General features: G+C 60.7%; 7 protein-coding genes across 7 annotated transcripts; all 7 read left to right on the forward strand.

Moving 5' to 3' along the window:
• Positions 1 to 1,611: 1,611 nt before the first annotated feature.
• On the forward strand, positions 1,612 to 4,923 carry LDBPK_110400 (tubulin-tyrsoine ligase-like protein; the record flags this gene model as incomplete). The annotated part of the gene is made up of 1 exon (XM_003858969.1): positions 1,612 to 4,923. One exon carries the CDS (start codon positions 1,612 to 1,614, stop codon positions 4,921 to 4,923), a length of 3,312 nt encoding a protein of 1,103 aa, XP_003859017.1.
• Positions 4,924 to 7,025: 2,102 nt separating this feature from the next.
• On the forward strand, positions 7,026 to 9,452 carry LDBPK_110410 (hypothetical protein, conserved; the record flags this gene model as incomplete). The annotated part of the gene is made up of 1 exon (XM_003858970.1): positions 7,026 to 9,452. One exon carries the CDS (start codon positions 7,026 to 7,028, stop codon positions 9,450 to 9,452), a length of 2,427 nt encoding a protein of 808 aa, XP_003859018.1.
• A 1,210-nt stretch (positions 9,453 to 10,662) lies between these two features.
• Positions 10,663 to 12,996, forward strand: LDBPK_110420 (chromatin binding protein, putative; the record flags this gene model as incomplete). The annotated part of the gene is made up of 1 exon (XM_003858971.1): positions 10,663 to 12,996. One exon carries the CDS (start codon positions 10,663 to 10,665, stop codon positions 12,994 to 12,996), a length of 2,334 nt encoding a protein of 777 aa, XP_003859019.1.
• Positions 12,997 to 14,478: 1,482 nt separating this feature from the next.
• Positions 14,479 to 16,413, forward strand: LDBPK_110430 (hypothetical protein, conserved; the record flags this gene model as incomplete). Its single annotated transcript, XM_003858972.1, has 1 exon — positions 14,479 to 16,413. The coding sequence occupies one exon, from the start codon at positions 14,479 to 14,481 to the stop codon at positions 16,411 to 16,413; it is 1,935 nt and encodes a 644-aa protein (XP_003859020.1).
• A 1,147-nt stretch (positions 16,414 to 17,560) lies between these two features.
• On the forward strand, positions 17,561 to 19,306 carry LDBPK_110440 (hypothetical protein, conserved; the record flags this gene model as incomplete). The annotated part of the gene is made up of 1 exon (XM_003858973.1): positions 17,561 to 19,306. One exon carries the CDS (start codon positions 17,561 to 17,563, stop codon positions 19,304 to 19,306), a length of 1,746 nt encoding a protein of 581 aa, XP_003859021.1.
• An 824-nt stretch (positions 19,307 to 20,130) lies between these two features.
• Positions 20,131 to 22,371, forward strand: LDBPK_110450 (DNA ligase, putative; the record flags this gene model as incomplete). Its single annotated transcript, XM_003858974.1, has 1 exon — positions 20,131 to 22,371. The coding sequence occupies one exon, from the start codon at positions 20,131 to 20,133 to the stop codon at positions 22,369 to 22,371; it is 2,241 nt and encodes a 746-aa protein (XP_003859022.1).
• A 487-nt stretch (positions 22,372 to 22,858) lies between these two features.
• Positions 22,859 to 24,790, forward strand: LDBPK_110460 (hypothetical protein, unknown function; the record flags this gene model as incomplete). Its single annotated transcript, XM_003858975.1, has 1 exon — positions 22,859 to 24,790. One exon carries the CDS (start codon positions 22,859 to 22,861, stop codon positions 24,788 to 24,790), a length of 1,932 nt encoding a protein of 643 aa, XP_003859023.1.
• Positions 24,791 to 25,035: the final 245 nt, after the last annotated feature.

Raw genomic sequence — 25,035 nt, forward strand, 5'->3', positions numbered from 1 at the left:
GCAGCAGAGGAGCACACGTGTACGCGGCACGTCCGCTCCTGGTTGTCGTGGTTGTGGAGTCGTCTTCGCGTAGGCAGACGTGCACACGGGCAAAGGCAAACATCCAGGCACTACCGCCGCGCTCGCTCGCTCCCTCTCGTGCGTCTCTCTCCTCTTTCGTTGGCAGAGCGCCACCATCCCCCATCACCCCTTCCCCCGAAAACAAAGAGGCCAGCAGGGCAGCGACAGAAGGCGGAGAGGGGCACGCACACACGCACGCCCACACACACACAACGCACGGGCAGAAAGAAGAACCGCGCGCGTCACATTTTGTTTTTTTTTTTGCTTGTCTTGATTGTTTCTGAGAGGCTCGCCTCGAGCGTCCCATCAAGCGTGCTCCTCCTCAGAAAACAATACGTCTGTCTGTGTTCTGTTCGCCGCGCACCCGCCTGCAGGCTCCGCCAGTACGTATACCGCTCACCTGCTGCCTCCTCCCTCCTCCTCCTCCTCCTCCTCCTCTGACATCTCTATCTCTCTTTCTCGGTTTTTGTGTGCGCGCGCGCGTTTTCTTTAAAAGGAAACAAAAAAAATCATTTTTGTATGCGCACACGGAAGTGCAACGCGTTGTTGTTGCTCTTGTTGTCATCATTGTGGTACACACACACACACACACACACACCTCTTCATCCCCCTCCCCCTCCCTTCTCTTGCTTGCTTCCTGTCCTTCATTTTTTTGTTTGTTGTTTTTACTCGTAGTGCGTCACTTCTTCCTCCGATCCCACCCACCCACTCCACCTCCTCCTTCCGATTTTCTCGACGCTCTTTGGACTGAGTAGACTCTCTCCCTCTCTCTTACCCCCCCCCTCCTTCACTTTCAACAGCTCCTCACCGCTGCCAATCATGACGTCTGTTGCAGAATCCGTGGCACCAGGGAGTGCACTCGCGGCACTCGACCTCGACCCCGACCTCGGGTCCGCAGCAGTGGCGACGGCGACGGAAGACGCACCTGCTACGGAGGCAGCTCCACCACCAGCACCTGCTACGGTTCGGATTCACATCCCATATCAAGTCGAGTCCGGTGCCCCGCACCATTCCGACGTCTACCCGGCCTCAGCCGCAAAGACAAACGGCCACAGCAACGGGAGGTCGTCTGCAGGCGCGGCCGCTGCGACTTCAAGCGGAAAGAACGTCAGCAATGGCGCCGCTGCGGCATCCAAAGGCGCTTCGCCGTGGAAACCGCAGGGTCGATCGTCCCCGGCTTCGCGACGCGTGGCCACTGAATTGCAGGCCGCCCATAAGCACTTCTCTGCCCCCTCACCCGCTACCCGAACTCTGTCGGCGCAGCTGGAGTCGCGCGTGCGCTGGACGGCAGCTCCGGTGGAAAAGCCAAAGCTGTCGCGCCGGGTGCTCGTGGGTGCCGCAGGAGATCTAACGGGCAACGGCAGCGCTATGAAGAGCAGCTGTCCTCCGCGCCAGCGCCGCACCCGCTTTCTTGACCCCTCGACATCTGCGGACGGTGCTGCAGAGACCACCATGACCGCGCCTCAACGGCAGCGCATGCAGCGGACGTCGCCAGCCCACCCGCCTGCTGCCAACGGTGCCTCCACCGTCGCTGGGCACGCGGCGTGGTATATGCACTCGATCCCAAAGCACATCCAGGCCATCCACACCTCTCCGCGGGCCCCCGCTACGGCAGAAAGCGCCTCCAACCAGCCTCATCAGCGCCACAGCGTGGTTGGTGTTGAAGCAGCATCCGCCGCATCCAAGAGCGCTGCGCTTGAACCAGTGCCTGTCTCCGCGTCCGCGTCTGCGTCTGCGACGGACGCGAGCTTCGAGCACTTGGCATCTTCTCCCTCCCATTCGTCCATCACCATCAGCGTGGGTAGTCCACAGTCGCAACGCCCTGACGTCGCCCCCGCCGAGCAGTCAAAGGTGAGGGGCGACGGAGGCAACGGCGTTTCACGCGAAGTGGTCGAGGTCGCCACACCCTCGGTGCTGATCCCAGCTTTCAAAACCGCCGACACGGCGGAAAACGCGAAGGCGTCGGCCGCCTCTGACGTGCTGCAGAAGGAAGCGATCATGACCGCCGAGATACACCGCGACAAGCACATCGTTATCTCCCGCCCCTCTTCCATCATGCACGTGGCCCGCATGACTGACCTAACGCGTCCGTCAGACGCGTACAAGGTGGCGCTCCACTCGTCACGCCCGTCCAACGCACTCGCCCGCCGCTCCCGCCAGCCGCGCAAGGTGCTGAACGTGTGCCTCACAAAGTACCCTCTCATCCGTAAGATTGCGGAAGAGATGGGCTTCGAGATGGAGACAACGGAAGACGAGCTGAACGAGTACAAGTTCAACCTCTGCTGGAGCGATACAGTGCTGTCCCTCATGAGGCTCGTGCGGCTGAGAAACTGGCAACGCACCAACCACTTCCCATCCATGTATCTGCTCTGCCGCAAGGGGCACCTGAGCACGACGCTGGGGAAGATGCGCCGCAAGCTGCCCTCGCACTTCGCCTACTACCCGCGCACGTGGTCGATGCGGAGCGAGCGGATGCAGTTCACGCAGTACATGACAGCCGTCCGTCAGCGTCGCATCCTCAAGTACTTCATCTTGAAGCCGAACTCTGGCTGCCAGGGCCGCGGCATCGTCGTGGCGCGCGATCCGCTGACGGCGCTGGACGAGCACATCCTCGACAACTACATTGTGCAGGAGTACGTGCACCGCCCCCTGCTGCTGGAAGGCAAGAAGTTCGATCTCCGTGTGTACGTGCTGCTCACCTCGATTCGTCATCCGTCCATCTTTCTCTTCAACGACGGTCTCGTGCGCATCTGCACAGAGCCGTATGAGACCCCGAACGAGGAGAACGTGAAGCAAGCCTGCAAGCACCTCACAAACTACGCCGTGAACAAGAAGAGCTCGGAATTCGTCTTCAACACGAATGTCGAGCACATGGACGTCGGCAACAAGCGCAACTTCGGCTTCCTCAACCGCTGGCTCGCCGAGGGCGGCCACTCGCCGGACGTCTTCTGGAACGAGGTCGGCTTTATCGTCGTCAAGACAATCCTCGCGGCGCAGCCGATCATTGCCAAGGTGTACGACTCGTGCTTTCCCACCGGCTTCAACGAGGGCTACTGCTGCTTCGAGGTACTCGGCTTCGACATCCTGATCGACAATAAGATGAAGCCGTGGCTCATGGAGGTCAATCACACCCCGTCCTTCGCCACCGAGACACCGCTGGATTACGAAATCAAGAGCAAGCTGATCTCGGAGGTATGGAGCATCATCGACTGTAAGGCCACCGATTACGAGAGGGACCGGCAGCGGGAGCGCGACGAGTTCGCGAAGCGCAATATGCCACCGTGGGCAAGCAACCACCCGCTCTACGGGAGCCAGCTCAAGAAGAATACCTCGCGCGGCGCTGGCGCCGACAACTCGGACTCACCCGACCACAGCCCCGCGGCAACGGGCCGCGCGAACGCAGAGGAGGAGATACCGCCCTACGTGCATGCCCGCCGCGACTTTGAGGACACCAAGCTGAAGAATTTCAAGCGCATCTATCCGTCTCCCAACTCAGATGTGCAGCTCGTGTATGACACGATCCAGAGCCTGGCCACACTGGAGTCCGCTAATAGCCGCCTCTACTACAACAGCACCGTCGCCGCGCCGGTGCCGGTGCCGATGCCGATGTCGTCGCCGCCGCCGTCGCCGGGCGTCCGCACGAGTTCCGCGCTGCCCTCCCGGGTTCGACCACCGTTGCTGGGTCCACTGCTGACAACCTCGCGTAACGGCAGCTCTAACGGTAGCCCCAGCACGGTCCTGCCGCCTCGCACGCCGGCCACATTGATGACGCCAAACACCACCTCTGCCGCGCAGGACTCTGGTGCCGCTGACACAACAACGCCCATAGGCACAATCCCTGCCGCACTCCTCGCCACCTCCGGCCAAACCGTCACAAGTCCCTCTGTTGCCGCGAACAACGCGTCGGCGCCCGCCGCCCCTTATGTCGCGCCAACTCCCTTGACCGGTCGCGAGGGCCAGCCTGCCCCCGCCACTATCTTCAAGCTAATGGAGAAAGACATACTGCGTCACCGTCGTCGCTCATCGGACGCTCGCAGCGGTGCGGCGGCGCTGTCACACACGTCCACCACCCGCAGCAGCACCACACCGTCAGAGAGCGGCGGGACGGCGACCTCCACGCCGGCGGCCGCTAAGTCGCCTCATCCGCTGCGCGTGCACACGCCGCAGCTCTCGCCCACCCACGTTAGAAAGAACTCGTTCGCCGAAAAGACGTCGTCCTCACCGCAGAAGGCGAGCGTCAAGGCAACAGCGGCAGATGGCACGGCAGCGAACAGGGCGAAGCCGCGCGTTGCTGAGGTGCATCGCCTCGTCACCGGGAGCTCACCCACAATTATAGCCATGACAATCAACGCTATCCCGGCGAGCCCCTCGGCAAACGATGGCACGCCGGCCTCGAACGCAACTGCGATGCCGGCCAGCGAGGCCCTGCAGATGAAGCCAATGGAGACGGACAAGCCGGACGATGAGGTGGCGTCGCTGTCTTGCACCGTTGCACCGCATCCCGCGGCCAACGGTCCCATCCATATCTCCAGCCGTCCTACCCCACGACAGAAGTTGCGGACGCCTTCACCGGTGACAACGCCGAACGGGGCTGGGCGACCGCGCGCGAACAGCCACGAGCTTTCTTCCATGACGTGCAAGTCCGTCTCGCTGAGCGACAGCATGCGTGACCTTGACCTTAGCGGCGAGGCGCACTCTGGTCGGAGGTCGCAAGACTGCGAGATGCACTCTATACTTCCGCACCAAGAGCCGACCGAGGAAGAGCTGGCGCGGCTGGCAACGCTGCAGGCGATGCTGGACTACGAGGCCGCCGCCGACCCGCAGCCGGACGATGACGATGATGACTACAACCTGACTGAGTGAGAGAGCGACAGAGGGCGTCTCTCCGTCTGCGTTCGTGCGCGTGCCCAGGCGATCATCACTGCAGGATGAGTGACGAGGTTTATTGGGAAAGCTTAACGGTGATGCGCACGCTCTCAGCAGAGTGCGTGTTCTTCTCTTTACGTCACGCGTGCTGCTGCCTATTGTTGTGCTTCCGTAACTCTTTGCGTGGGCGTATGCTGGTGCGGCGGTTCGAGTCGCAGCGAGCGACGCAGTATCACTACGTGAGAAACCAGAGAGGAAGCAGGTAGTGCAGCACAGCGGGCATATCTGTGTGTACGGTGCTGCTGCTCCCTCTTTCTCCCGTCCTCGATCACCACCACCCTTCCGCGCACAAACTTCTTTGTATCATTTATTTTCGTTGTTCGCAGGAACGTGTCTGTCTTGCGTCTCTCTCTCTCGCCCCCGCCTCAGCTGCGGGAAACCCTGCACACACACACATGCACGCATACACGCAGGGGAAATTTGTGTGTTTAACAATAACGGATGGGCAGCGCTGCCACTTCTCCGTGTCGTTAACGTTCGTTCTCCCTCCACCACCTTTTTTTTTTGCATGGACAAGTCGCCTGTGCGCGCTTCTTTCTGTTGTTGGTCTCATTTTCTTCTTTTGCCCTCCCTCCCCCTCACCCCTCATTGTGTAGGTGTGTGTGTGTATGTGTAGGTGGGTGGGTGGGTGGGTGCGGCGTGCGCGCTGGTGCGTCCTTTTTCTATCTCGTAATGTGTGCTTTCCTATGCTAACTGCCTGTGTGCTTATGTGTTTGTGTTGCCTTGTTTGGGGGAACCCAGTGGCCTGTGTGGCCCACGCACCTCCCCCACCTCGCCCCACCCCCGGCATCGTGAACGATAGCTGCCAGGATAGTGGAAGTCCGGTGATGATTTCAGTGGTGAGGCGGACGAGCTCCAGGACTCTGCCGCTATGTCGTTCATGTCTCTGTGTGATATGAGGCTTCTTATGTGGTTGTTGCTCTTTGTGGCGGTGATGGGTGTGCGTGTGTGTGGACGGCACTGTGTCGCTCTACGTCCATCTACTCCCATCCACCTCACGGACAACGCCGAAGTGCGCTTCCATGTGAGTGAGGGTGCGGTGGGGTGGAGAGGGGCCTACTGCCGTAGGTGTACAGTGGCGTGGCGAAGCTCCGATGGCAGCCGCTGGCCCGCACCCCTCATGAAAGCCGTGCCCGCCCAAGAACTCACGCATGTGTAACGGGTACTTTTTTGCTGGCACGTGCACGTACGGGCACGCCTCCTCCCTCTTCGCCTTCCGCCTGCAGCTCTCTCGCTCCCTCTCTCGGTTTCGTGCTTTCCATGCGCACACGACAAGCACGCTGTTCCCGTCATTGCCGTCCTTTGTCATGGCGTGTCGTGGTGGTGGTTTTGACGGCCTCGGCGGCGTCGGTGTCGCCCGTTGTGTGATGCCTCTTTTATGACACTGATTTCCTTCTGTAAGCTAAACAGACGAAAGACATGTAACCGCAAGGCGTGCTACAGCATGTGCTTCTTCTTCCGGTGTGTGTGGGAAAGGGAGGGAAGGGGGGTGGCGCAGGCTGCCACGGTCCCGCGTGTGCGTCAGCCCCGTCGCGCACGACATGGTAAGAGACATAACGGGCGAGAAGGTGAAACGAACGGCATCACGAAGGATACGAAGGTGAACCTCTTCACCCTCTCCCTGGCCCCTCTTTCGCGCTCGTCGAGTCTGCAGAAGGTGACTTGAGCCATTCCGCCTCTTGACTCCGACTCACTTGACACCCCTGCACACAACCTCACCCCATCCGCTTTCGTGTCTTTCCCTTTTGGTCTTTGATCACCTGCTCCTCACGCACGCACGCACGCAGGTGTTGCCCATCGACGTTTAAGTTGCACGCAGCGTCTCCGCCGTTGCATTCGACCATCATAACCCCAGGTACGGGAGAAGTGGCAGTAATACGCCCACACGCATACGCAGAGAAGAGTCACCGTGTAGGATGCCTCCGAAGCGTCGCCTCGTCTCAAAGTCGCCGTCGTCGCGGCAGATGGCGGTGGCGAGTGCGCCAAGCACCGCCACCACCACCACCACCACCGTCTCGTCCTCCTCCCTCCAGTCTACAATGACGTCGCCAAAAGGCAAGCCGTCGCCGAAGCGTAGTGCGCCTGCTCCGACAACTGCAGCTCTTACCCCACGCACAGAGGAACGCATGGAGGGTGCCACCAGCAGCGCCAGTGCGAGCGCGAGCAGCCACATCAGCTCCAGCTTCGATAGCCCCCGCGACGACACGGTGGTGTTCACTGGATACACAGCCGAGAGCAAACACAACGCACACGGCTACGAGCGCCTTCACGACATTATCCTGCAAGACAGCGACACCGGCGCCGACAGCGAGGATGGCAGGGCGAACGAGGATAATGTCATCCTCTTCCCACACGCCGAGGAGCTCGCGAACGCCGCTGCCGGTATCAACGGTGATGACGACAACGGCCGTGTAGTACGTCTGGGGGCGATACAGCACCTCGAAGAGTCGGACAGTAGCGAGGACGAGCCGACGCTGAACCGCGTCGGCGACATTCCGCTGGAGTGGTACAAGGATGAGGACCACATTGGCTACGACATCGAGGGTAAGAAGCTGATGAAGAAGGAGCGATCTGCGCTGGAGCGGCTGCTGGAGGCGACGGACGATCCAAACGCGATGCGCACCATCTACGACGCCCTGCACGACGAGAAGAAGACGCTGTCGAACGCCGACCTGCAGCTCATCTTCAACCTGCAGCGCAACCGCACAACGAACCCCAACTACGACATGTACTCGGAGGTGCAGGAGGACACAGTCGTCTTTGATCCTCTCAACCACCCGCTCGCCCGCAGTGGTGGCCCGTCCAAGAGGGCGTTCGTGCCGGCACTGCACGACATGAAGGTGATTGCGAAGATGGTGCGGCGCCTGCGCAAAGAGGAAGCGGAGCGCAAGCTGCGCCCGGGCAAGGAAGAGAAGGAGGAAGAGGATCAGCTTCTCTGGGACGACGGCCACGTGGAGATGGACACGCACACGCACTTCAAGTACTTCAACCGCGTCCCAAAGCCGAAGCTTCCGCCGCCGGGCACGTTCGAGAGTTACCGCCCACCGCCCGAGTACCTGCCGAGTGAGCGGGCAAAGCAGCGCCAGGCTCGCCTGCGTGCCATTGATCGAAAGGAGCACTTTCTGCCGCAGTCCTTCGACGCCTTGCGCCACGTTCCCTTCTATCACCACACCATCCAAGATCGCTACCAGCGCTGCCTGGACCTCGCCTTCTTCCCTCGTGCGCAGCGCACGCGACTCGTGGTGGACCCTGATAAGCTGCTGCCGGAGCTGCCGGACCCGAAGGACCTGCGGCCGTACCCGGAGAAGCTCTCCTTTCACTACAAGGGGCACACAGCGACAGTGCGTAGCGTGTCGGTGAGCCCAAACGGGCAGTACCTCGCAACCGGCTGCGACGACCATCTCGTGCGCGTCTTCGAGGTGCAGACGGGCCGTCTCATGAAGCGGTACGACATGGGGGCGCCGGTGCAGCAGGTGGAGTTTTGCCCCTCCACGTCCCTCAACATCCTCGCTGCCGCAGTGGAGTACAGCCTCGTGTTCATTGTGCCGACCTTCGCGGCTCATACCCTGGTGAACGACCACACGATTCGCTTCCTGCGCGCACCAGGGCTGTCGGCAGGTCAGCGGGAGGCGGCGCACGCGCTTGGTGCCGTGGACACGCTCGGCGGTCGCGCGGTGACGCAGACGACGCTCGACGCGGACGAGACAGCGCACGAGGCGACGGCCGACCTGCACGATATCGAGGAGCGCGAGAAGCGCGCCGAGTTCGTCGATGCCAGCGCTAAGGAGCGCAATGCAGGTATCGTGGTGAAGATCGCGATGCACGCCAAGGTGAAGAAGTTCTGCTTCCACATCAAGGGCGACTACCTGTGCGCTCTGTGTCCCAAGGATCACGTGAAGTACCGCCAGACGATCATGCTGCAGCTCTCGAAGCGCAAGGTGTTCTGTCCGTTCCGCAAATTCTCTGAAGTTGTCACGGACTGCCGCTTCCACCCGCGGGAACCCATCTTCTTCCTCGCGACGACCAACTCCGTGCGGTGCTACAACCTTATGGCGCACCGGCTGCAGCGGCGCTTCAAGGCCTCAGGCGGTGTCACGACGTGCCTGTCCATCCACCCCGAGGGCGACAACTTCCTCGTCGGCGACACGACCAGCCACACATCGTGGTTTGACATGGACTTCTCCGACAAGCCGTACAAGCGTATGCGTTCGCACAGGGGCGTTGTGAACGCGCTCGCCTTTCACCCCAAAACGAACGCCTACCCGCTCTTCGCCACGGGCGCCTCGGATGGCCAGGTGCATGTGTTTCATGGCATGGTATACGACGACTACAACAAGAACGCGCTGGTCGTGCCAGTGAAGATCCTGAAGCATCAGCGGCCGGTGTACGCGGTGGCGTGGCATCCCACGCTTGCGTGGCTCTTTACGTCCACCGAAGACGGCGTGGTGACGGCGTGGACGGAGTGACATTGTTGACGCTGACGCTTGCCAAATCGGTACATAGGAACGATGAAGCCACGTCTGCGGTACTGCGTGTCGTGTTGGTGCACACCTGAAGACGGAACTCTACTAGCGCCAACGTTATTTTGTGTGTGTGTGTGTGTATGGTTGGTCCTGCTGCGTCGTTTAAGAAAAGGAGTAACACTTAGTGCGCGGAGGAAGTGGTGTGTCGGTGGGGGGGGGGTGCGGCGCACGCTGGTCTAGATGGACAGCGCGAGCGCGGGTCCGAGGCAGTGTCGATGGTGTTGTTTGTCTGTCGTTTTGGCGCTGTGTGTGTGTGTGTGTGTGGCCTGTCTAATGCGTGTCACTGTGTTATGTTTTCTTTTACCTCTATTAAGCAGATTAACGCTGTGCTCTACTCCCTTCTCCCTTCTCCCTCCTCCTCGTGCATGGGCCCACTGGACGCTCGCATCATAAAGAACTCTCCCTTCCTTGCTCATGGAGGGTATCGCTTAAGACACTACCCTGAAGAGGCGCGTGGACGTAAGAAGTGGATTAGAGGCAGCAGCCGCAAGAGTCGCGCAAAGCCGGGACCGGGTTTACAGCATCCGTTCACGCACATGAACTTGTGTATATATATGTGTGTGTGTGTGTGTGTAGCAGCTGGAGAAGCGACATATCGTGCTTTCCGCGCCTTCGAATCATTCCGGTCGCCTCCCAAGCCGGCTGCATCAACCCCCTCATGCGACATGGGTGTGTGCACACGTGCTACGTTAAGTTCCCATACGGTTGGGCGAGAGGAGGAGTTCCCAAGCAAATTTATCACAGCCAGGTAGCGGCGTAGGTGTCTGTGTATGTGCGGCCTTATCGTTTGCCACCGAAGACACAGAGCTCACCTGTCTCATGCCCGTGCTCCTTGTCGCCCCGTCCCAACCGTCCCTCTCTGCCTCTCGTTGTATTCCTCCTCGGTGTAGGGCACGAATCCATTGCCACGATACCTCTGTGCTTCAGGCACAGTGCCCGTGTACATTGCAGCGCATGCTGGCACCGCCGTCACGAATCCACCACGCTCCCTAAAGCAGGGGACCACCTCGGGGCAGTGTACTTCTCTCTCCGTAAAGCCCCCACCCGTTCCTCCGCACGGATGACAGTAGCGTTGCAGCATCCTTCTCCGTAGACGCATACAGCCTTTCTCACTCGGTTACTCACCCCCTCCCCTCCTCTGCGCGACACGGACATGTCAGTGGACGACTTGACCTCAGCCTCCACCATGGCGGCAGGGTCAGTCTACACAGCGATTGCCGTGTGCGGCTGCGGGCATGGCGGCCGACTCGGTATTGGGCAGGACGCCCCGTCGACCATGAGCGAGATTGCACTACTAGACGACTTCCTGCCCACCTTCGCTTCCGCTTCCACCGTAGGAAAGATTCGTCAGGTGGCCTGTGGAGCATATCACACCTTGGTGCTGACGAGCACTGGACTCTACGGCTGGGGACTGCATGAGGATGGCCAACTCGGCCTGGGCCGGCCATCCACTGCAAGCACAGCAGCGGCTGCCGTGGACGGTGCTCTCGGCAACGCAGGTGCGACGGCGGCGTCGGTGCCGACTCACGTGGATCGACCTGTGCGAATCCCCTTCCCCGAATGTCCAGGTGGGGACGGGGTGTTGGCCGACGTGTGCGCGGCCATCATCTCTATCCACTGCGGTGCCGATCACTCTTTTCTCTGCTCGACGGCCGGCGTTTACGTGACAGGTCGGAACGATTGCGGCCAGCTTGGCCTCGGGCACACGGACAATGTGTACACGTGGACTCGACTCTGCGCGGCGCTCCCCCAAACGACTGCTGACGGCAATGCAAGGCACACGACAACAGCGTCGCGTGCAGCTTCGCCGATGATGTCGGCCCTACCGAGCGCGTGCGACTCCGACCTGGGCGGTCGACACGCGCGGCTGCTTTACGGCCGCCTCACGCACATCAGCTGCGGCACCCACCACACCCTTCTCGCCTGGAGTGACGCAGTCATCCTGCGCGCGACAGCAGCATCGAGTCCCGCCTCCCAGCAGTCACCGGCCAACTCCAATGACAGTCGTGAGCTTGTTCACTACCCGTCCCTACTGATGGCATGCGGCCGAGGCGACTTTGGCGAGCTCGGCTACGACGGCGACGCCTGGGCGGTGCTGCAGGCCAAAGCTCAGCGGCAGGAGCGCGCGCTGCGCTCATCCCTGCAGCAGCAGCAGCAGCAGCAGGCGCACGGCAACGTCAATGACGGTCAGCACGGCGCAACGGACGACACCTACAAGTTCAAGTGGAAGGCTGCGGCCGCCGTCAAGCAGCGCCGTCTCCCCTTCAACTCAGCCTTCTTCGAACTGGTGGAGGGTGTGGACCATCTGGAGGAAAGCGCGGTGCGGCTTCCTACGACTTGTGCGGAGGAGTTGCGCCCAGCACTGCTTCACCGAGGTTGCACAGCTCATGAACTGGCAGAGGACGTGATCCGGCAGTGCCATGAGCGCGCTGCAACGGGCTGCATGTGTCTCCCTCCCACAGCATCCGCCCTCCAGACCAGCAGCGGTGTCCAAAGGCGATGGGAGGTGGCAAAGCTGCAGGCGATGCATCACCACTCCGCCGTCACGCTGCGGCGGTGCCGCAAAGAGGGCGGGGAGCAGCAGCTGGTTCTGCACTGGGGCTGCTACTATTGTTCTGACATCGAGGACGCAGCCGCCTCCCACCCACGGGACGTCTTTGCCGATGTGCCAGATGCATCCCACAGGGATGATGCCGGTGCGGCTGCTGCGGCGCTCCGTGGCTTGTGTATGGGAATACATGCCGGAGAGGAAAGCCTATTGCGCTACAGAGCGACGTGCGCCCCCTCGGTGCCCGCATCGGCAGCGGCACTCGCCCGTGCAGAAGACGAAAAGAGCGCGGCATCACCGCCCTGTGGTATAGCCCCTCCACACGTGCCACTGCTGCAAATCATGGGGAGCGGCAACCTTGGGCTCGGCACCGACGACAGTTTCACGCGCACTTGGACGAGTTTGGCTTTCTCGGACGCTCCCGTGGCCGCCGGAGGTCAGGCGACGGTGCATTCGGTGGTGGGCCGCTCGCACTACCTCATCTGGATGCACGAGCAGCGGGCGAGCAGCCCGGCGGGCCACTCTTCCGCGGCAGCCGCGCCTTCGTACGACAGGTCGACGGTCGCCTCGTCATCGTGTGTCTTTGGCTTTGGCGACAACTTGCACGGACAGATTGGTGCACCTGCGCTGCAGGCCAGGGACGTGCCGGGAGATGACGTTGTTGTGGCACCACGGCCTGTTCTGCGAGACGGGAATGTACTGCGCGTCGCTACCGCTGTGCAGCAGACGCTGCGCGACGCTGCGGCTCCACCCGCACACCACCGCCTCCCCGCTGCGGCAAAAGCGCTGGAGCCTTTCACGTCGAGAGCGGAGGTGCATTACGAAGTGGTGGCGATTCGTGCTGTTGAGGCCGGCGCGCGACACTCCGTCTTCCTCGTCGATGTGCGTCCTGCTGACGCAGCAGCAGCATCAGCAGCGCCAGCGACCACGAGCGACTAGCGCAGCAGACCTCACCCCGGTCTGCCTCCACTGTTTCCCTCCACCACCGTTTACATCTTTGCACTTGGCACCTCCTGCGTGTCCGTGTGTGGGCGTGTGTGCGCGCGTGGGTAGCATCACCCTTTTCTCTCTTCGCCTTTCACGTAAATTCTCTCGGTGGCCTATCCGCACGCACACCTGCACATCGGTGCGGCCGGCTCTCGGCTTCTCTCTGTTCCTCGCTGCGTTGGTTTGTGTTTCGCCGGTATTCTTTCACGGACGTGAAGGCGCGGTGGTCCGCGAGGGAGGGGAGAGGGCGGGTGCGGAAAGGGGCTCGTGGAGCCACCTGCCTCACCGCACCCTCCAGGCCCCTCTCTCCCCCTGTCACGACACTATAACCACGGAAACACACGAAAGAGATGAAGATCGAGTTTGTGCGGAGGCGCTGGCCATCACGTGTGTGTGTGTGTGTTTGTGTCGGTGCGCATCTCGGTCCTGCAGGCGCGCGACTGCACAAGATTCACAGAGGGGGTCCTTCAGGTGTCTCCTTCGCTTTCTCACCAACCCAATCTACGCCTCTCGGCCACCCCTCCCCCCCCCGTAGCCTGCCCCTCTGCCCCCTTTGCGGACTACCACCCACCCACCGGCACGCTCCTCACTCGTCCCTCTCTTTCTCTCCTCATTTCTGGCGTTTTCTGTTTAATGGCATTTTGTGTGCTCCCCCTCCCCCTGATGGGCGTGCCCGTGACTGGAATAGTTGCCGCTGCGAGACAGCAGAAGGGAGAGCGGATACGCACGTGGCCTGCACGCGTCCCTCCTGTCTATCTCCCTCCCCCCACCCCTTCACACACCCCACACACGCGCACCCAAGGGCGTAGGATGGGGAAGAGGTGCATAGAGAGCCTGTGCACCGGCGTCGTCACTATGTGGCGCGCTTCTGACAAGCATCAGCGACTCTCTCATGCTGGCATTCTCTGCGGAGCCCAGCGCTCCCACCGAGTCGCCCGTGTCGTGGGAGCTTTAGCTCCGAAAAGTCGCGTGCTAAGTGTTTTTACGAAGGCTCTCGGCTCCTCCTCCCTCTCGCCACCCTCCTCTGGTGGTTTACCATACGCGGTCACCTGCTGGCTGCCACCAATAGCGAAGTGTGCCATCCTGGACTGCACGACGTCAACACCGGTTTCCGCCTCCAGCGCGCTCCGTTGCCTCGCTATCGCACGCCTCGCTGATGCCGTACCAGGCCGTAGAGCCCTCTCCACCTCTTCTTCGAGCAGTGCACAGGGCGTATCTGCTGCCACTACTGCTAAAGGGTCACATGAATCCGCCACCGCTCTCGCTGCGGGTAATACAGCGGGCACCTCCAACACTTCTGTGGCTCCCGCCCTGCTCTCCGAGATTCGCGCGGTTCTGGAGAGGCAAGCTGACCAGACATGGTTGCCAGTCAGTGACTTGTACGCTGCTTTGCCGTCCCATGTGCGTCGATGTTACGTGAAGCCGCACAAGTCCATGGCCCACGTATTGCAGAAGTGCGCCCATGTGCTCGGCATATCGCTGAACGCGACGGGCGTGTACTACGCAAAAGGAAAGATGCCTTACCCTGCAGCCTCGTCGATCGAGGGCACCTCCTCGGCAGAGAGCATAGGCAGCAGCCCTGGCAAGGCCGCTAAGAGCAACACAGTCAGTGCCGTGAAGGAGAGCCAAGCTGCAACTCTGAAGTCCAATGCTCACGGCGACAGCGTGGCTAGGGCAGCTGTGCACACCCCCTCGCCCCCATCATCTACAGAAATGAACGCTACCGACCTTGACGCCACTTCTCCCAGCTCGAGTACAGCGGGCCCTGTGGGCTTCTTCTTCGACGTTGGTTTGCACGACATACCGAATCCGCCGCGAGACTTCGATGTGACCCCGTCGGCGCTCGTTGTGGATGGGACGCACTCCAGCGCGAATGGTGCCGTGATCGCGGTGCGGGATTTTGTCTTGCACATCCCGCCCTTCTTTGTTCCAGTGACAGAAGTGGTCGCGAATATGCCCGGCTACACGGCGGAACATCTTGAGGTGTACCTCAATGTCAAGTCGTTGGAGTTGGTAACCGTGGCCGGCGAGCGCTATGTGCGCCTCTATGGAAGCTTCGGCGATCTGTCACTGAGTGGGAGTGAGGTATCAGAGAAACTTTACGCGCGCTACCGCCCCGATGTGGCTCTTGTAGCGACGTTCGAAGCCGCCTTTGAAGGCATCTACGACAAGTGGATGCCGCTGCCGGAGCTGCTGCGCCGTGTTGGACCGGATGTAACGGCGCAGCTGCCCTATCAAGGCCCCGCTGCCATCACGTACTTCGCCCAGATGCAGCACCGCTTTGCTTTCGCAGTACGTGAGGTCCCCACAACGGGCGGCGGTGCAGCGGGGGCGCCATCGTCACCGCAGTTCACGACGGAGGCCGCGGTGCTGCTGCGGAAGCCCGGCTACTCTGGCCTCGAAGCTCACTCTACGCCAACGCCAAAGAGCTTCCAGGCACTGATGAACCTGGTGCCGGGTGACACGCAGGTCGACATTGATGTTGTCAGGTGCCAGCTCACCTCCGAGGTTCGCGCGGAACTGAGCCGCTACTATGACGGGCTGGAAGGTTTCTTTGCCGCTCACAAACCAGTCTTCTTCGTTCCGCCAGAGACGCCGACAGTGGTGATGCGGATGCGTTATCGGCTGCGCACTCAACGCGCGAAACTGCCGCTGGAGGAACAGTTGCGCATAGCCACGGATGCCCGCGATAAGGCACGCATTCGATCTCTGCGTCGCAAGATCGCTTTCCGTGACGACCCGTCTCACCCGCTCCACGACCCAGAAAACCTGGCGAAGGAAGTGAGCAAGCACCTTCCCCGCCGTGGCTTCGTGTACCTCAAGATATTTCTCAAGCGCAACGTGCCGGAGGAGTTGTTGATGTACATGCCCAAGCGCATACGATGCTTCTTCAACAACTATCCGCAGTACTTCACTCAGTTTGAGTACCAGAGCGCCGGTACGTGGTGTCTCTGTCGACCCGATCAACCGCTGCCGCGCGGGGTGATTCGACAGAACTTCAGCGATGGCGATCTTCTCCGGCTCATCGCCGAGTTCCTTCAGCAGCGCGGCGCTCGTGCGGCGTCCATGGTTCACACAAACCTCCCCTTCGGCGCCCAGGAGGTGATTCGGCGCAGGTACGGCGGTGTGTACTTCTTCGTGACTCGATACCCGCAGTACTTCAACGTTGTGCTCAAAACGGACAAGCAAAACGTGAAAAGCAGTGCTGTGGTGCATCTCATCCAAGTGCCCAGCCAAGAGCTGTCGGACGCCACCATGGCGGCAAGTGCGGCTTCTCTGAACAACCCGAATGCGCCAAGCCATGACGATGATGATCATGAAAGTGGCGACGACGACGACGATGGGGACCTCGACGACGGCTTGGATTGAGGATGTGTGAGCGCACAGACCACACACGTACACACATGACCAGTCAAGCTGTTGCTGAGGGAGCAAGTTGGTTTCTGCGGTTGCTCGCTGATGTGAGGTGGGAGGGTGTATGTGTGTCTTAGCAGGTTCGTGACTCCACAGTTTTCTGTTCTCTTCCGCCTGTCAAGCAGAAGGTGCGGAGCAGAAGCAATGACGAACAAAAAGATGAAAAGATGCGTAGCGTCTGGTGGGGACGCCGTCATCGCTCATGGCGAGACGAGCGCTCAGGGCGTCCCTTTCTGTTCTATGGGAGGGTGAACCAGGCGCCTCTCTCTCTCCGCCGATTCGTCCTCTGGTTTGTGAAAAGGGTGACGCCACGTCAGGGGTTTCCCGCCTGCTTGTCTTCGGCTCCTGCACCTCTCCACCTTCCTTCCTTACGTCTCCTTCCGTCTTGCCTCTTCGTCTCGTCTCGTCTCGCGCTCCTCCCTTCCTCTCACCTGTCCTCCTGTGCAAGGGCACAAACGGCGAGTCAGCGCACGCCACGTGGGTGCTGAAGAGAATCGTACGCACGCGCACATATCATCACGCTCTCTCTCTCTCTCTCCTCTGCCCTTTTATTTTTCGCTTTAGTTTACACATAGAGCGGTGGAGACGGCCAAAGCCACTTTTACCCTTTCCATAGACCGTGTTAGCTTTCACACACGATAACCTCTTTATGTATTCTAGGCGTGTGTGTGTGTGTGTGTGTGTGTTGCTGTTTCTTCCTCTCCTTTCTCTTCTAGTCTCCCCGCTTTATCGAGTGCATCATCTGCTCACACTTCACTGTCACCTCTGTTCATCTCCCTCCCTCCGCGCAGCCCTGGTCCCTTTTCTCTCAACGCCCCACAACACGTGCTCAGTCAAGTCCCCTCAGTCGCGCACCCACGCCATCACCACCACCGCATCATCTCATCTCTCAGGCTCTCCCCACCCCCCACCCCACCCCGCTTTGATCCCAACCTGTTGTTGGTTTGCGGTTTTTATTTTCCGGACGTCATGCTAGGCCGTGGAGTGCATTCGGTGCTGTCGTCTCTCAGGCTCTCCTGGCGTTTCTCTTCTCCGTCGAGGGCGCGTTTCGCCCACGCACACCCTCACTTTGTGGCTGCATGTCTTTGTCAGCGTGTGAAGTATGCAGGTGGATCTTCGACGTCGCGGGCTGCAGTCCTTCGACCCCGCCGAGTTCGCCAATACGGACGAGCACCTACATCTCCTTCTGCAGGTGCGGCAGCTGGATCTCTCGCACAACTCGCTGTACACCATCCGTGGACTTGAAGGGCTGACCCATTTGACTGTGCTGAACGTTTCTCACAACGGGCTGCGCTCCCTCGGTGGTGGACTTCCGCTGACGCTGCGCGAACTCGATGCATCGCACAACAACCTCGCCTCACTCCAGAATGCCGCTCTTCTGCCGTTGCAGTCTCTTACCTCTCTTAATGTTTCCTTCAACGATCTGGAAGACCTGCGAGGGGTCCCCAACGTGACGGCGCAGCTGACGTACCTCGACGTGCGGTGCAATCGACTCGGCTCCCTGATAGGGATCGAGCACTGCGGTCAGTTGCGCACACTTCACGCAGAGGGTAACCTCTTGCGAGAGTTGGCAGACGTCGCCTCCCTCAAGTCTCTCTCACTCTTGAGCGCCGTCTTTCTCTCCGGCAACCCCCTGCTCCTGCGCAAGCGCTTGCTCACTCAACTCCATCTCCTGCTGCCCTCCAGTGTCGAGCAGGACGACTTGCCCACGACGGCGCCTCCCAGCAGTGTCCGCAGCTCGACAGCGGCACCTCCCTCCGTTGCAGACACGTCGTCCGTCGGCTCGCTCGATCACAGCACCATGGCTTCTGTCGGTGAGAATCGCAAGGAAGGGCGTTGCGGCAGCGGGCAGAACAGCCGGCCAGTAAGCGCGCACCAAGGAACAGTACTATCCATGCGCGACACCACCGGCATGCGTGATTCTTCCGAAACGCTGGAGAGAACGGCACCGCGACACGACCACCCCTCTTCCCCACGGAGCCATCACCGTCTGCCTCATCGTGGCACGTCCGACAGCGCTCGCCCGTCGTATTTATCTGCGGCAGCTCCAACCACTACCACCGCCTCTGCCGCCTCTACTGGGGTGGTGGGAGGCTCGTCAGATAGCCTAGCATGCCCGCGTCGTGCCCTACCGCATGAGCACCGCCTCACAGAAACCCCCGGCTCCGCCTCCTTGTCCTCCTCACCTGACCGCACGCACGTGTCGTGGTCCCCTGGGCCATTGCACAGCAGCAACGGTCGAGGTTCGCTGACTACAAGTCTCTTCCCAGGCGCCGCATCATCGCCTCACCAATACGGCGCCGTCGTCGCCGCACCGCAAGCCACGCGGTACGGCGAAAGTCACAGCAGTCAGCTCGTCCGGGATGACCTGGAGGAGCAGCTCGTGCGCGTCACTGCGGAGCGGGACGACTATCGACGCGAGGTCGTTGCCCTGCGGAGAGAGCTTCAAGAGCTGCGGCTAAAGTTTGCACGGCAGTGCTCGCAAGAGAGGGCGGAGGACCGGGAAGGGCTAGCACAGGCATCTTTGCGCTCCGCAGCAGCAGCTCCGGGTCACGGAGAGGGGGATTCACGCGGTGCGCATAGAATGCCTCGCCACCCACAACAGCAGCAGCAGCAGCAGCGGTCGCCGTCGGTGCGTATCTTAGCGGTGGAGATGTCCGCCCACTCGTCGCTTTGCTCGCAGGACGGCGAGAGCGACACCCCCGATGCGTCCAGCAACGACCTCCGCAGCGCACCGCAGAACTCCGCCGCCATGAGCAACTCAGTGGGTACATCGAAGATGGACAGGCGCGAGATTGCGGCTCTCTTTATGACAAAATTGCAGCAGAGCAGCTCTTCCTCGAAATGAACGGGTGGGAAGGGGGGCGCCCGGCCTCCTCTCCCACCTCCCCTTCTGCGCCAAACGTGCTGTGGGTTGTGTCGCTTGATATCGCTTTCAGAATTCGTGTTGCTACAGGTGCGAGGGTGCGTGTAAGAAAAGGTTCAGTGATGGAGTGGTCAGGCTGTATGCGCGGCTTTACTGTATGCAGCCCCATCGACCCATACGCACGTTGTCGCATGTCGTTCGGATAGTTGGTTGTGTGCGTGCGTTCCTTTGGAATGAAAAGGGCGTGCGAACACGAAAAAAAGATTTTGCATCGGTGGCGCACTCCCTCTCTTTCACCCGCTAACGCGGAAGGCGCGTACTCTGAAGCCCCGCCACCGACGGCGTCGCGCAAGTGCACCATGATCTCGCGCTCAAGGGCACCGCTCATGCCTTCTCCCCTTCCCTCGTTCCTACCACCTACCATGGCGGTGAGGGGAGACGTATCAGCGAGGTGTGGCGCAGTGCGCTCCTCAGCGTGCAGCCGACATCTCTGTAGATACGCGCTCACACAGATACGCCGACACATACGCGTGCATGCACACCTACATACACATATACATATCTGCACATACACACACATACACATTGACGAGCAAGAAGTGGTGAAGAGTGCAGCCCGTCATACTCTCTGTCTCCTCCTTCCTCCCTACCTCTACCCCTCCCTCCCAAAAGGAAAAGACGCACACACGCAGACGTTCGTGAGTGTGTGTTCGTTTCGCTTCTGATTTTCATAGACTGGTCGCGTTGTGCCTGCAGCCATGCTGCACCCATGTCGTCGGCTGTTCAATACCCTTCCGTTTGTGCCGATGGCCCTCGGTACCCTCGACATACTGGAACATCGCCTGCAGGCAGCTGGGCTGGATGGTACAACCAACACCGCTGCTACCCCCAAGTTGGGTGCGGCGCCGAGTGCCAGCAGAAACTACAGTGAGGCAGACAAGGTGGATCAGCTTAAATGGTTCAGCAGCAGTGTCGACGCTCCATTCTTCATCTCCCCCAAGCACGATGGTGTGCGCCTCATCTCGTACGTCCCTCCAACAACTGCAACAGAGTCCCCATCTGCGCAGCAGGCATCAAGTAAGACCAAGAAGACCGGCGCCACCACAGCTGCGTCGCCGCCGTTGACGACGTGCTACTCGCGCTACGGACGGCCCATCTACGGTCTCTTCTGGATTGAAGAGGAGCTGCGCCTCCTGCGGGCCCTCTGCGGCGATGCCTCGCTCATCATCGATGGGGAGCTGTACCTGCACCAGACCGACATGGACGCCTCGCGAGCGGGGCAGGAAGGCCGGGATGACGCCCCAGATGGTACGAAGAGAAAGCCACCTAGAAGGGCGCTGCCGTCTTCCGATGCTGACGGAGTCAACAACTTCAATACGGGCTTTCTCGCCGTCTCTGCGCTTGTTAATAGATTTCGCAGCTCCACCTTCCAGTGCGCGAGCGAGGAAGGTGTCCTGAAGTACGTCCCCTCTCTGCCTCGCCTCTGCGTATTCGATGTTCCGTCCTACAGCCCGTGCGCAAATCCACTGGCACCCCCCACGCGCGATGCGCCGACCGCCATCTCGGCAGCGTCACGTCTTCACGTCGTGACCAAAGCCTCCGTGAAGGATGATGAAAGCTCTCAGCAAGTCTTGGCAGAGTTGCAGCGTGTCCGCAGCAACGTTAGCGATGCACTTCGACTCAACGATGTGGAGCAGCTTCGCATCATTCCCAACGTAACACCCTTCTCGCAGCGACTCCGCACCATGCACTACCTCTTTGAGCTGCTCTCACGCGGCATGGAGTCGCCAGTGCTGCGGCAGCACTTCTGCCCCACATCTGCGCGCATGTGTAGCGCACCGACGACACGCTCCATCCGCGACTGTCGCAAGCACACACCCATGGCGGCACAAGTGCAGCCACCACATAGCGGAATCGGCCAGTACCACGGCGGACACTTTGTGTCTCGCATCCCGTATCAGCTCGTGAAGTCTCTCGAAGACACCACGCAGCGAGTGCTGCCCGTGTACCTTGACGCGGGCTACGAAGGCGCCGTCATCCGCGCTCCGGTGAACACGTACGACTTCAAGGAAAAGACGAAGGGCACGCTGGCTGCATTGGTCGCTCCACTTCTGCGGGCCACTGAGACTACGAAGACTCGTCGAGGTCGGCACCTACGTGGGACAAACGCCGGTGCAGGTGAAGCGAGTGGTCGAAGAGCTCGAAACCGCGCCGCCCTGCTACTCTCCCTAAACGCCGGACCTGTATTAGGTGCAGCCACGCCGCTGATGGTGCACGCGTACAGGGGCGATGCTCCTCGTCGTGAGCCAATGCAGCCCATCTTGCCCTCCGATGCCGGCCTCACTGATGCCGAGCTGGATGTGCTGGACGTTGTAGCCGTGGGCCGGCGGGCGATCTTGCAAAGTGCAAAGCTGCCGCAGCGCTCGATGACCGCTGTCAAGGTGCTCACATACCACGATCGCGAGTACCCCATCCTTCGCCCGCTGCTGAAGGAACCATCGAAAAACCCCAGAACGCGGGAGCTGGTGTCCATCCCACGCTCACGCGTGCGTGCTCTCGGGTACTCCATAAAACCAAGCACCGGCACGGCACTCAGCGACGGTGACGAGGCGACAACGCTGACTCCAGCCACCTCACGGTGTGGGAAGAAGGAGACGAAGAGCATGAACCATGCCACCACTTCCGGCGAAAGTTCGGCTGTCTTCTACGGACTTCAGTGCTTGGCTGAGAACGGACTCGTCTTCAATGTTTCCCTGCCGAAGATGACTCTCGCGCAACAGAACACACTGCTGCAGCACCTCCTGAGCGCGGGGCGCGACGCGATGCGGGACGGCAGGGAGGCCGCATCTGCCACTATGAAGACGCTTCATAACAGGAGGTCGAACGCCAAGGCGCCGTATGGGGGGGCTGCACACGCGAGCCCCTCCAAGATCGTCTCCCTCGCAGGGCTTTACGCGACAGTGAAGTTCAGCACCCTTACAGAGCACGGCCTGCCTCGCTTTGGCAGCGTCAAGGCCATTCGCGGAGGTAAAGGGTGGTTCATGTGACCACTTTCTTTTGGAAGTCGTAGGCGACCCAGGCGGGGGAAGGGAGAAGGGGGACGCGCGTGTGCGGAATCTGGCGGATCATCGCCCTCCTCAAGGAACAGTAAACCACAATGAAGCCACAGTGCATGTCGTGGATGGATATAACGTGATAGGAGGCCCCGTCACCGACGAAGGAAGGTGGAGAGTTCTACATCCCAAGCAGACGCTTCAGTTTTTCTGTGCGCGTGCGGGGGCTTAGGCTCATGTTGCGCAGCTTCGGCTATCGACCGCACCAAGGATGGTTCGGATCGCACTGCAGCTTTCCCGGTGGACCTCAGCGTGTTGGATAGACAGCAGTCTCTGAATACACCTGATCAGCCTCTCATGTCCGCTATCTCAAGTTCTGCCGTGCATCCGCTTCTCCTCCCCCCCCTCCCTCGTACTCGCGACTCGTGTTCTGCTTTTGCCAACCCAGCCAACTGCGCTCGCCTCGTGCACGCAGGCACGCATGCGGAGGTCAACCTTCTCTGCTCAGCGCGACGCGCAACACCGAGGCGGTAGTGCGCACAGCAGCACCAGCAGCAACAACAACGGTGCTAAGTCGAGTCCAGGCGCCGCTGCTGCAGCCTCGCTGAATGTGTGGGCACGCGCTCGTCTCCTCGACTCCACTGCGCAGATACTCGCAGCGCAGCCGGCAGACCCGCTGCGTGTCCTGAGCGTTCGCTTCTCTACGGAAGCCGTCCTGGCCGCCACTTACCCCACAACGTCTGCGCCGACGAGGGAAAGAGAGTTGGAGGCGGAAGCGGGTCGCGTGATCGGTGCACCGTCGGCACCAGGGGCAGCGAAATCTACCGCGTTCAATAATGGTTCCGAAAAGCCGAACCTGTCGATTGTCACCAACGACCGTAACGCGTCCGTACCTACAGTGGAGCACCTGATAGAGCAAAGCTGGGTAAGGCGACGCCTGCAACCGTACGGCCTGCACGCAGTGGCGCGGTGTGCGTGCGCGTGTCCGCCGCTGCGTCCCCCGCCTGCCGCCCCGAGTCGCTTTGCGGTAAGCACGTCACCGGTGGGCAGTGCGGAAGGTCTCGATACCGCTACCGCCAGAGCTGCGTACGCCATGTCGTCACCTCGGCTTCCGCAGTGGATGGACATGTTTGCCTTGCTGCATCGGCAGAGTCGCATGTCCTATGTTGAACTCGCTGCCGAAGCCAAGCACTGGGACGCCCAATCATGCAGTGCAGCTGTTATGCCGCCAGTCGACTACAGCGCCGCTGAAGAGATTCCTGCCTCGGCAGTGCTTCTGTGTGTGATGGCGGTCATTGAAGAGCACCTGCGCCGTGCAGAGTGTGGCGGGAGAACAAGTGGTGCTGAGAAACCGCCTCGGCTGTGCCGCCGCCTCCAAATCTCAGTGAAGCTGCTGGCGCTGCAGCTCCTGGCAGCCTTCATGGATCTCCAGCACAACGCCGAGAGCACCCAGTGTAGCAGCAACAGCAGCAGCGCGAGTGCCTTAGATCCAGGACAAGAGGACGAAGTCCAGGAGAGCAGCCATGATGACAGGAACACCACAACAGGGGACGCTGATGTCTGTCACATTACACGCGGCGTTTATCTCCTGACCGTCCATCAGCTTGATGAACTTCATCACTGGCTGCACTGCTGTTTGCGGGAGATGATCGTTTCGCCCCTCTCACCGCACACGGCTGGCACAGCTGCCGTGGATGGAAGAGACGGCTGTGGTACCAGGAGCGGTGAGGCGGACGATCTCAATGCCGGGTCACCGCTGGAAGCCCTTAAGTCACGGGCCACAGCGTACTTGACCCGCGTTCTCGGGAGCCCTGCGCATGGCATGGCAGCGTCGGCGAGCATGCTGGGCGTGGTGTCTCTGGATACCTTCGTTGCCTTCATGGAGCGCCTGGCCGCCGTTGTTGTGGCCCATCAGCAAACAGCAGTCGCTATGGCGATCGCTCTCTCTGCTCGGTTGCCACCGACAGCCACGGCCTCAGCAGGAGAGGCACAACTACCAGCATGGGTAATGGAACATGTCAGCAAGTGTGCTGATGCCGTTGTGCAACAACAGACGATTCTGCAAGATGGCTCCATGCCGGATCCAATCGCCTCTACGGTGCCGCTGGCGTGGAGGGTGTACGTAAACCATATCTCTGAGCTTCTGGCACCCTTCCAGCGCGACGTTCTGGCGCACGTTTGTCGCGAACAGCAAGAAGAGGAAAACCACCGCGGCACCTTGAATGATGGCATCTTGCGCAAACTCCAACGACGGCTCCTGTCATGGGCGACAGAGGCGGTGCACCGCCATGTCAAGGTTCGGAAAAGGCTCACAGCGGACGACTTTTCTCCCGCAGTGGTGGCAGCTGAGGTCGTGGGTGCGTGGGTATCGCATGTATTCGAAGCCTATACCGTCACCCTCTATCCGAATTGAGTAAGAGGTGCCCGCATGCAAACAGACATCCACATCCGCACAGACACACACGCACACACGCTTTGGATCCAGGCCACGGTGTGACCCCCTCTCCCCACCGCCGGCCCGCTCCTTTCGAGCCGACGCTTTTATGTGGCTCATCCATCTCACCGTGAACTTCGTCGATAACCAAAAGCGAACAGAAAACTAAAGGCCGAAAAATGCGTCTTGAGGGGGCTGTGCGTATAGCCGCGTGCGCATGCTTG

The sequence above is a fragment of the Leishmania donovani genome, chromosome 11 (genome assembly GCF_000227135.1).
Source record: "Leishmania donovani BPK282A1 complete genome, chromosome 11".
NCBI lineage: Eukaryota > Euglenozoa > Kinetoplastea > Trypanosomatida > Trypanosomatidae > Leishmania > Leishmania donovani.